Genomic DNA, 12,402 nt, shown 5'->3' with positions numbered 1-12,402 from the left:
AGGACGAGGAGGACGAGGAGGACGAGGACGAGGACGAGGACGAGGACGAGGACGAGGACGAGGACGAGGACGAGGAGGAGGACGAGGACGAGGAGGAGGAGGAGGAGGAGGAGGAGGACGACGAGGTGGAGGACGACGAGGAAGAGTGACTTGATACAGGTGTACAAGGTAGTCAGAGGCATAGATAATGAGAGTACATAGCCAGAGACCTTTTCCCAGAGCAGAAATGGCTGGGACGAGGGGTCATAATTTTATGGTGATTGGAGGAAGGTATAGGGGAGATGTCAGAGTTGGGTTCTTTACACAGAATGGTGAGTACATGGAATGCACTGTCAGCTGTGGTAGTAGAGTCAGAGATGTTAGGGCCACTTCAGCGACTGCTGGATGAGCACATGAATAACAGTAAATGGAAGTGTGTGTGTAAGTTAGGTTGATCTTAGATTAAGATAAATGCTCGGCATAACATTATGGGCTGTACTGTTCCATGTTCTCACATCTATGAGAGTCTGTCACCACTGTAGCTATACATCTTAACTTGTATCATTTGGAAGTAGCTCAATACTTAACATATAAAATATACACATATCTGTAAAACATGAGGCATGAAATGTTCAGTTTAATTTAGTATAGCTAATTTGCGTTCATTGCTGAGTTTATTTAATCATGGAATTAATGAATAACTGAAACATCATAGCAACAAGAAAATTAGTACAGAACTCTTGGATTATTTGAATACAATCAAGTCACTGGAGCATTCCTTCAATTTAACCATTCTGTAAGAACAGTGCCATTAATGGGAATTGATTTCTTTCTTGTTTTGTTCTGCTGGACATGACTTGTGTGGAAGAACAAATATCTCATGATTACATGCCCTAAAAAAAGTACTTAGAAATCCTCCACCTTTTACATGAAATTGTCAAATGCTATCTTCAAATTTTTGTAAGCTATCAGAAAGACATGTACTTTCCTCTAAGGATTCTGATACATTGGTCAGAATTGTCTTGGGCCAGATCTGTCATACAGTCATAGAGATGTACAGCATGGAAACAGACCCTACGGTCCAACTCGTCCATGCCGACCAAATATCCCAACCCAATCTAGTCCCACCTGCCAGCACCTGGCCCATATCCCTCCAAACCCTTCCTATTCATATACCCATCCAAATACCTTTTAAATGTTGCAATTGTACCAGCCTCCACCACTTCCTCTGGCAGCTCATTCCATACCACCCTCTGCGTGAAAACGTTGCCCCTTAGGTCTCTTTTATATCTTTCCCCTCTCACCCTAAACCTATGCCCTCTAGTTCTGGACTCCCTGACCCCAGGGAAAAGACTTTGCCTATTTACCCTATCCATGCCCCTCATAATTTTGTAAACCTCTATAAGGTTACCCCTCAGCCTCCGACACTTCAGGGAAAAATGCCCCAGCCTGTTCAGCCTCTCCCTATAGCTCAAATCCTCCAACATCAGCAACATCCTTGTAAATCTTTTCTGAACCCTTTCAAGTTTCACAACATCTTTCCGATAGGAAGGAGACCAGAATTGCACGCAATATTCCAACAGTGGACTAACCAAAGTCCTGTATAGCCGCTACATGTCCTCCCAACTCCTGTACTCAATACTCTGACCAATAAAGGAAAGCACACCAAACGCCTTCTTCACTCTCTTATCTACCAGTGACTCCACTTTCAAGGAGCTATGAACCTGCACTCCAAGGTCTCTTTGTTCAGCAACACTCCTTAGGACCTTACCATTAAGTTAATAAGTCCTGCTAAGATTTGCTTTCCCAAAATGCAGCACCTCGCATTTATCTGAATTAAACTCCATCTGCCACTTCTCAGCCATTTGACCCATCTGGTGAAGATCTTGTTGTAATCTGAGGTATCCCTCTTCGCTGTCCACTACACCTCCAATTTTGGTGTCATCTGCAAACTTACTAACTGTACCTATTATGCTCGCATCCAAATCATTTATGTAAATGACAAAAAGTAGTGGATCCACCGATCCTTGTGGCACTCCATTGGTCACAGTCCTCCAGTCTGAAAAACAACCCTCCACCACCACCCTCTGTCTCCTACCTTTGAGCCAGTTCTGTATCCAAATGGCCAGTTCTCCCTGTATTCCATAAGATCTAACCTTGCTAATCAGTCTCTAATGGGGAACCTTGTCGAACGCTTTACTGAAGGCAACACAGTGGCTCAGTGGTTAGCACTACTGCCTCACAGCACCAGGGTCATAGGTTCAATTCCAGCCTTGAGTGACTGGCTGTGTGGAGTTTGCACATTCTCCTTGTGTCTGCGTGGGTTTCCTCTGGGTGCTCCGGTTTCCTCCCACATTACAAAGACGTGTAGGTCAGGTGAATTGGCAAAGCTAAATTGCCCATATTGTTAGGTGCATTAGCCAGAGGAAAATGGGTCTGGTTGGGTTACTCTTCGGAGGGTTGGTGTGGATTTGTCGGGCCGAAGGGTTTGTTTCCACACTGCAGAGAATCTAACATAGATCACATCTACCACTCTGCCATCATCAATCCTCTTTGTTACTACTTCAAAAAACTCAATCAAGTTTGAGAGTCATGATTTCCCAGGCACAAAGCCATGTTTACTATCCCTAATCAGTCCTTGCCTTCCAAATAGATGTACATCCTGTCCCTCAGGATTCCTTCCAACAACTTGCCCACCACCGACATCAGGCTCATTGGTCTGTAGTTCCCTGGCTTGTCCTTACCACCCTTAAACAGTGGCATCACGTTAACCAACCTCCAGTCTTCTGGCACCTCACCTGTGACTATCGATGATACAAATAGCTCAGCAAGAGGCCCAGTAATCACTTCTCTCGCTTCCCACAGAGTTCTCTGTTACACCTGATCAGGTCCTGGGGATTTATCCACCTTTACCTGTTTCAAGACATCCAGCACTTCCTTCTCTGTTATCTGGACATTTTACAAAGTGTCACCATCTATTTCCCTACAGTCTATATCTTCCATATCCTTTTCCACAGTAAATACTCATTTAGTATCTCCCCCATTTTCTGTGGCTCCACTCAAAGGCCGCCTTGCTGATCTTTGAGGGGCTCTAATCTCTCCCTAGTTACCCTTTTGTCCTTAATGTACTTGTAAAAACCCTTTGGATTCTCCTTAATTCTATTTGCCCAAAGCTATCTCATGTCCCCCTTTTGCCCTCCTGATTTCCCTCTTAAGTATACGCCTACTTCCTTTATAGTCTTCTAAGGATTCACTTGGTCTATCCGGTCTGTACCTGGTACATGCTACCTTCTTTTTCTTAACCAAACCCCCAATTTCTTTAGTCATCCAGCATTCCCTATACCTACCAGCCTTTCCTTTCATCCTAACAGGAATATACTTTCTCTGGATTCTCATGATCTCATTTCTGATGGTTTCCCATTTTCCAGCCGTCCCTTTACCTGCAAACATCTGCCCCCAAACAGCTTTCGAAAGTCGGCTGTCAAAATTGGCCTTTCTCCAATTTAGAACTTCAACTGTTAAATCTGGTCTATCCTTTTCCATCACTATTTTAAATCTAATAGACTTATTGTCGCTGGCCCCAAAGTGCTCCCCCACTGACACCTCAATCAACTCCCTTGCCGTATTTCTCAAGAGTAGGTCAAGTTTTGCACCTTCTCTAGTAGGTACATCCACATACTGAATCAGAAAGTTTCTTGTACACACTTAAATTCCTCTCCATCTAAACCCTTAACACTATGGCAGTCCCAGTCTATGTTTGGAAAGTTAAAATCTCCTACCATAACCACCCTATTATTCTTACAGATAGCTGAGATCTCCTTACAAGTTTGTTTCTCAATTTCCCTCTGACTATTAAGGGGTCTATAATACAATCTCAATAAGGTGATCATCCCTTTCTTATTTCTCAGTTCCATCCAAATAACTTCCTGTCATGTTTACTTTCTAATCCAAATCCTGGCCTTTCAAGTGATCATTCAGCATTAGCCTCAGTCACTAAAGTCTTAAGTACGACCCCAAAGTTTATAGGTCTAACTATAATTATAATTTTCACTTCTGCCGTTTTTTCAAATTGTTACTCCACAATGTTTTCTATTACTTCCTCTTTATCACAATTCTTTGTTTCCAGTTTGGACCGCATCTCATTTCTGGGTTAAATTGTAGATTTACAATACTCTAGATTTAGTTATAGTTGATGTGCAAGGATGAGTATGAAAGTAGATCATCTGGTCTTTCCACTTTTTCTTCATGCTATTCTTGAATGACTTGTTCAGAGGGACATCCAACAACCAAACAAAGGCTGGTTAAACCAACTCATCATATGTTTTGCAATCAAACTTCAATAACAACATAGCCAATGCTACATAATCTGATCACATCCCAGATGAAAATATATATTGCTTTGTGTAGTTCCAGATCCTCTCACACTAGGAAATTTCCTTTTAACATCTTCATGATTAAGTGCCCTTAGGATTTTATTTTCAATCAAGTGACCCCGGATTCTTCTGAACTCGAGGATACAGGCCTAGCCTATCTAGCCTTTCCTCATAAGGTAATCTACATGGTGCACAAGATGCAGTTTCACTAACACCTTGTTGGGGAAGGCTTAAGGGTCCGCATGGCCTACTGATTGGCTCTGATTTCTTATGTTTTTATTTTTAAAATTTTTTAAATTTATTTGTTACAAAATTTAGTTAGGAGCCACTGTGTAATTTTGGTTTGTTTGGTCACAATGCCAAATTGTTTCCTGTCACACACGTTGACATCATCCAGGGCTGGCGCTGAAATCTGCAATGCTTATCTTGCTTGTTTGTTTCAGGTTGATGATTCAGAGATACGAGAAGCTGAGAGTTCATTCTGGCGATTTGCCTTGCATGTTTTGCAACTTTGACTTCCAACTGTGGCCATGTTATGCTTTGCTCATTTATTCTCAAGTGCCTGCCTATGTGGAGATTTCCAATCTATCATGTCTTTCTCAGATACCTTGAATTGTCTAGTTGCTGCACAATTATTTGTCCACTCTGCAATCACAGGTGAGACGATGGTCTAGTGGTATTATCACTCGAGTGTTAATCCAGGGATCCAGGCAACATTCTGGGGACCCGGGTTCAAATTGCATCATAGCAGACAGTGGAATTTGAGGCAAACAAAAATCTTGAATTATGGTTTGAATGGTGACCGTGAAACAACTGTCAATTGTTGGAAAAACCCAACTTGTTCACTAATGCCATCCTTACCTGATCTGAACAAAATGTGACTCCAGACGCACAGCAATGACTCTTAACTGCCCCCTGGATAATTTGAGATGGGTGATAAACACTGCCCTAGCATCCTGAATGAATTTTTAAAAAATCTCAAAGGGCTGAATCTTCCTAGAAATCAACTAAGCGTCATTTTGACGAGTTGATTAGAGGGGTGTCTCTCGGTGAGGCCTAGTGAGTTTTCTCATGCGATCTTCTCAAACTCACATCATTACCTATGCACCACTTCCTGCTCTTTGTGTACATACCTCCCACCAAGACTTACAATCTACCACTCTCACATGAAACATCTTCCTTTTGTCACTCTCAGCCACTAAATTGCCCTCACAGTAACTAATCCTGCATGGCATGTGCAGTGCCTACTCACTCACTTGGATCACCACATCACCTGTCCCCCACCAGCATGAACAGTTGTGCCAGTCATTTTCATCACACTCAATCCCTCCTTATGTTTCATCCAGGAGAAAATAGCCTATAAATGAGAGGAGACAGCCAAGATATCGGGTGGGGTATCCGACATTTGGCTCCTCACTTCCTATGAGTACAGAATCCTGGCTGGTGAGGACTGTGACTGTTCAAACCATGATGCCAAAACCTCCATGTCCTAACGACCAAGTGAGGAACATTGCCCATTTGCTGTGCTACTGTCCCATTACCACCACTATGAATGCACTCTGAAGATGCGCCTTTGTTGGTGACATATTCTCTCTTTTGTCTCCTCCAAGTACTAATGATATTTGCACTGTTTTGGTGGTGCTCATCAGCCCTGAAACACATTCTCTTCCTCTACCTTGGCACAAGAAGCCACAGATTTCTTACAGGCTGCCTTCTGCACTCTCCACCAGCTCAGATACTGATGACACCTAAGTGGATAGCTTGGTAAGATTACAGTCAGGAGCACATGCTGGTGAACATACCACTGCCATGTTTCTACAGGTGATCAAGGAAGGAATATTACTGTTTGAGGACTGTCAGAGACCAGAAACCAATTCCAGGGAAGTTTAAGCCTATAGTTTCAGCAAATAATAACTTCATTTAAATTGTAAAAAAGGTATCTTTAGGTTTTTCTTTATTGTTGAATGCACATTGAACTAGGAATAGGGCTGTTTTTCAAAATAAAGGAAAGAATTATTGCACTTTTGAAAAACAAGCTACTGAAACTCCGCGAGTGTGTTAACACTCTTGCTTTGCAAGCAGTGGGGAAGATTAAGAAGAAACTCCAGGGGTCTGTGACAAAGTGCGATTCAGCCAAAAACAAGTTGTTGATTATAGAGTTGTAACCAGTTGTGGGTGGCAAAAGCCACTGACCCACCAACAATTATCAAATTGACTCCCGGGGAGCTAAACAGCTTGTGGGTGAGCACATTGGTGGCAGAAACTTTCAAACTGCCAAAAAGGGCAGGTGATGTGTGCGTGTGTGTGTCGTTGCTAAAATATCTAGAGACTGAAGGAAGCCACTTTATTTTCCTTCACCAGTTACTGTACGTTGTTGTTTTTAACCAATAAACACAGATACCATATTATTTGTGAACTAATTGCTCTGTGCTTCCTGTCAAGAAATGAAAAAATAAACTTAAGGATTCGAGAAACCCAAAGAACTCCTTCAAAGCCCGAGGACTATGAGAACTGGGAAGATGCTGGCAATTTGGACAATTAGGACGCATCTTTCCAGACTGTAATATGTTGTTTACTCATCATAATCATTATCTGTTATCTCTGATGCTGCAAGGTGTGGTGAAGATTGCTTGGATCAAGGATTTGTAGTCCACTGCCTAAAGTTCACACAGGTCAGGTAGTGTTCCTAAGAGTCTTCCACCTCTATTGTATGGGCGTATGTGTAATGTTATGATGCTTTGAAGGGCCTCACATCGTTCAAAAATGACACCCCCTCTCACACAGAGCAAAGTACTTAACACTCCCATTCAGGTATGATTGTAGCTATCTTCATCACCATTGTACACTTGTTATTTGTATCCCAGTGGGAGGAAACAGTAGTCACACTTCATACAGAAAGATTCAGGCTCAGCTTATTACCCTTGGTAAAAGCTCAAAATGTACACATTGCCTTCTTGGTAGCCCTCCTTTCAATCTTGTCAGCTTTGACCTTCCCCACATTCCCACTGATCCCTCGCTCTAGGTATTGATCTCCCCATTTAACCCCTTGCCCCAGGCATATTTCCACACCCCATGGAAACCAGGCGATTGCTGTTGATGATCCCAAACTCCCACCTTGTGTTACTCTTACCCTTCCATGCTTTTATCTTCATCCCCAAACCTCCATCTCATATGTAGAGGTGTCATCCCTTCTACATCAGAGCATAAATCTGGTAGGATTGTACAACAATCTAATAATTTCATGACCACCTTTACTCATCTAATTAAGTTTTTATTTCATTAACTGAATTTAAATTTACATTTCCAGCCTCTGGATCAACAAGCAATAGCATTGCCACGATAATAACACACCCTTAAATTAGAAATTCAGTATACTAACATACAGGTAACAAACAGCACTAAGTATATGGTAACAATAGGGGAAATATATTCACAGTATTTGAAACTAATTAAACTACTTGAATTTAACACTTACTGTGGTTGATCCCAGGCAGATTTGTCTAGCATTGACATAATGTGGTTTGTCTCAGTCATATGGCTGACAACATCTGCTTTTGAGCTAAATGCTTCCCCACACTTATTGCATCGGCACTGGTGAATTTCTCTTCTGATAAAATTTACTAATTTTACCTGTTGGTAGAAATTTAAACCTGCGAAATATAGAGGGAAAAAAAAACAACCTTTTTTCAGTGTATTCAGGATAAAATACATGCGAGCTCCAAATTGTCACAGAATGTTATAATGCACCTCAAAATAGCAGTAAACATGTGAAAATCAATTATAGGAAAAGACCAAGTGACTCATCAAATTAGTTTCATAGTGTTCTTAGATTTGAGATGTTATTTTGTATAGCTTCCCTCAGAATTTTGGAGATTAAGCTTATCAACTTATAAAATGGCGTTATTCGGTGGGGTGGAGGTCACAGTTTCTGTAGCTTAGTATTTAAACTACCCACTATCAATACTTTGCCACTATTGACTCGTTTGTTTTTATAGTAAGAGTCTTAAAATGAGGAGAAATATTTCTGTGCAATCCTTGGAGTTAGACACTGGGAAATTTGTATCTCTGTAAATATTATCAGTCTTGTGGATCAGATTGCCAAATCTACATTACAAATGCGCCAGGGAGCAGTAATTTTTCAGAAGAAAATGTTAACAAGATGTAAGATCCAGGTACGAAGAGAGTAAAGAAACATGATTCTATGGTTTTGAACAAACAAACACAAAATTTACTAATATAAATTTAGAACAGTATTACAAAGCAACAATATACAACTTACTCTAACATCCAGAATTAACCAGACATAAATACATAAACTAGTTGATACCCCCCAAAACAAGAAACATATTCAGTCAAGACAGATTCTATGGATTTATCAGCAACCTGTTCCTTTGATGCTGCCTGACCTGCTGCGCTTTTCCACGAACACATTTTTAACCTCCTTTATCAGCAACCTCGCAGACATGAATGAATCATGGACAAAATTCCACCTGAGATTCAATTTCTTCTCTTTTGGAGATCAAGCTTCAAAATTCCCTCAAAAACCATTCCATCACAGACTTCCTGAAAGCCTGATCACCTTTCTTAGGATGATATTCCACGAGATGCATGAAACTGCACTGCAGCACCTACTTGCAGGTACAATTGCATTATTTTTGCTGATAGCTAGCTTCACCAAGAAAATACAGTCCCCAAGTTTCTCAGAATTCTAACTGTTCTCAGCTGCATGGAGCAAATATTTCTTCTGGACTTCTTTCATTCTCCTGTTAAACCCCACTGAACTATAAATTATTCACAGACTTCAATGAGTCACCACCCAACATCTCACACATACTTCTCTTTATCACAGATTGCTGGTTTACACAGTTAAAATAGATTGCAAAGAAGGATTTTATCAGTCTAATTTTAAATTGAATATTTATCCTTTGCAATTTTTGTTTATTCTTCTATTTTTCGGCCAGAAAGTCTTTAGCTGCTACAAAGGATAATGCTTTGAGAACCTCCATTCTAGGCTAATAGAAAAATTGCTGGAGCATTGTGGCCAACTGATCTCCTCTTTCATTGTTGAGAATCGCTAAATGCCTACATTTGATGTCAGGAATTCCGTATGGGAAGATTGTGGGTGGAAATGTGTATCCTACGTTTGAAGACATTACATCAACATAACAATGTCAATAAAGCTATTGCAGAAAATATAACCAAATAATATCAAGAACATTTTTTGTAAATATAATAGATCTAAAACCATACATACCCATTTTAGACTTCAATTTTGGAAAGTCAAATTGATGGGCTACCTACAAAATAGGGCAGGCAGTTTAATGTCAATATCAACAATGCTAACAATAAAATTGCATTAATAACATTCTGGCATGACAAGGTGAAAAGAATGGGGGGAAAGCAGTGTATTGGCTGCTATATTTTTAACTGCCTTGATAGTCACAACAAATATTTGAAATCTTTTTCAGCATGCAGATATATCACACCTCAATTAACATATAGTTTGCTGTATCAAAATGAAGGAGCCAGCTACAAGGTTATTAATGAACCTTAGAAAAATAATATAATATGACATTAAGCACATGCACAAACATAGGTCTAACATTTCAAAAGGACAGAAGTTCTGATACAAAATAAAATGACAGCACAAAGTTGTGGAGAAGCTAATCAAGTCTGTCAGAATCTGTCGGGCAAGAAACAGATAATTTCTGACAAGAATTTTTTAAATTGCATAATTTTTAAAGACGCTTGATTTGTTATTTTTGAATATGGGACTATGACTGTTTTGTGGATGCCTTGCATCCTAAGGAGTAACAAAATCCATGCAATCCTTGAATTCTCAGTGAATAGTGTTCTCTACTTTGTTCTGTCACTGGTACTGGCTTTCAGATCTTGTAAAAATAACAGGAAGAAATGAAGAGACTCTTTCAGTCCTTTGTGTTATCCATTTATGTTCTTCTCTTTTCTGCCCAAAAACTGTTGTTCTAAAATACAGTTCACTTGTGCATATTCATTTGGCATTATTTTTCCAAGCTAATGTGCAGGCAATTCTTTCCTAGTATCAAACACTTTCTGGAAGATGTAAATGAAAAATAATAATGTGAAATAACCTACTTGGGCTGCACTTACTGACCTGTGGCACAGCTTGCCCAGAGGAATTAAAATGTCATGACCCGAACAATTCTCAAATCCTTAAATTAACGATGTTTTCAAGTAATTAAATAGAATTCTTTGCACCAGTATTTCAAATGCAAGATGTTGTGATTTAGAAGTAATGATACATTTCTATTACTGCACAAGATGACCAAGAGTTTATAATTTAGAGATGCCGGTGTTGGACTGGGGTGCACAAAGTTAAAAATCACACAACACCAGGTTATAGTCCAATAGGTTTAATTGGAAACACTAGCCTTCGGAGCGCCGCTCCTTCCTGATTAGACTCCCAGTTTTGTTAAGAATTTATGGACAATTATTTGGTAGTGTTTGAAGCTGCAAAAGAAACTAGGTTGAAACTGAACAAGGTCTATTTGCCACATCCTCATGAGAACCTTTCATTCCACTACTCAGGTGGACTTAAATCTTAAAAGAAAGTAATTCAAAAGTAATTCATAATACTATTAATTAAATCCTCTCTACCCCCTCCCAATCTGCCAGCCTTTTCAAAATATCTTGAATGTTATTAATATTGATATTCTAGATACGTAACAATTTTACAGAATGCTTTTATAAATTAAGTGATAGTTTTGTAATGATATTCAAATTTTATAGTGGGGATGGAATTGAATACTAATACACATCTCAAATTGTAAGCTCCTTTAATTATATTTTACCCATTTATGTATTTCTATTTTAGTTTTCTCGTGGTATATATTTTTCTCCTATTGATAGGCCATCCAGCTTCATGCCCATAAGCTACTATTTGATCTATGTTGGGGTCCATAAACTAAAATACCCAAATTCATTGAATGACACCCAAATGAAGAAATTACCAACAAGATTCCATATTTTGTCACCTTTTTCCTTTAAATGAAAGTAAATCAACATGAATTGACAGGCAAATGAAGTTACAAATAAAAGTATAAATGACTTTAAATAGTCTCTATTTACTTTACACATTAGGCCTGGAATCCTTTCCAACAACAGCGTTCACTTTCAAGTTTTATGGGGGCATCATTTTCGTCGGCACACCTCTCTGAAATCTCTTTTTCTTGGGTCACCACAGTCCTGATGATGCAACTTTCCAGAGTTCCTTTTCAACTGACCAACCAAATCAAACCCATTTTGGCCATTTCTGGGAAATCACCAGGCACCTTAATGTCTCAAAGCTATTCAGTCCCCTTTAAACTTTCCAGACAGAAAAAAACATTATCTTTTCTTGAGAGTAATTTGCTTCTCGCCTTGGAAGAATTCTGTGTTCTACTTTGCATCTGAAATAACTGCACAGGTGCCAGCATTCTGTCACCAAGTCATCCTTTATTTACATATGCATACTAGCCAACCAGCTGGAGTCAGTCCCTGAAAAGAGAAAATTCAGAATTCTCTGTTCATTTTTTTTAAAAAGAGTCAGTCCCCTTAACTGAGGAGATTCTAATCTCCTGATTATATATATATTTTTTCTTTCCTTACCGCCTAACTTGCAGTAGTGCTTATATTTTCCCCAGCACCCATGTTGTGAATTCCCTGTTTGTTTTTTTTTCTTCTTTTTTCTTTCTTTTTATTTTTCTCTTTTTTTTTCCTTTGTGGACACTCCCTTTTTTCTTCTTCTTTTTTTTACACTACCACCTAAGTGCGGTAGTGCTTATTTTTTTACCCAGCACCTATGGTGTGTGTGTGCGCAGGTGTGAGACACAGTGAAAGACACAAAGTGCACCAATCTTTATTCAATTTCCACCACCAGGGTGTGATCAAAACAGTGAGGGGGAGGGTAGGGACTAAATCAAAATAGAGTTGGAGGGAGAAATAATTCACTGTTTTTTTTTTGTTTTTTTTTCAGTGAAGGGGATGCTTCTGTTTATTTTTTAAAAATTTTTTTTATTAACCCCCACACTAC

The 12,402-nt window shown here is 39.5% G+C and overlaps 1 protein-coding gene across 1 annotated transcript in view; it reads right to left on the bottom strand.

Moving 5' to 3' along the window:
• Window positions 1-12,402, bottom strand: part of znf277 (zinc finger protein 277) — a 74,186-nt gene that overhangs the window by 2,859 nt on the left and 58,925 nt on the right. The window contains exons 10-11 of the mRNA XM_043709521.1: window positions 9,607-9,649; window positions 7,828-8,002 (exon numbers count right to left, since the gene is read on the bottom strand). Coding sequence (XP_043565456.1) covers window positions 7,828-8,002; window positions 9,607-9,649 — 218 coding nt within the window. The remainder of the gene's footprint in view (window positions 1-7,827; window positions 8,003-9,606; window positions 9,650-12,402) is intronic.

This window comes from Chiloscyllium plagiosum, chromosome 19, assembly GCF_004010195.1.
Source record: "Chiloscyllium plagiosum isolate BGI_BamShark_2017 chromosome 19, ASM401019v2, whole genome shotgun sequence".
Lineage (NCBI taxonomy): Eukaryota > Metazoa > Chordata > Chondrichthyes > Orectolobiformes > Hemiscylliidae > Chiloscyllium > Chiloscyllium plagiosum.
Note: the sequence above shows the minus strand (reverse complement) of the source record. Positions and strands in the feature narration are given on the sequence as shown.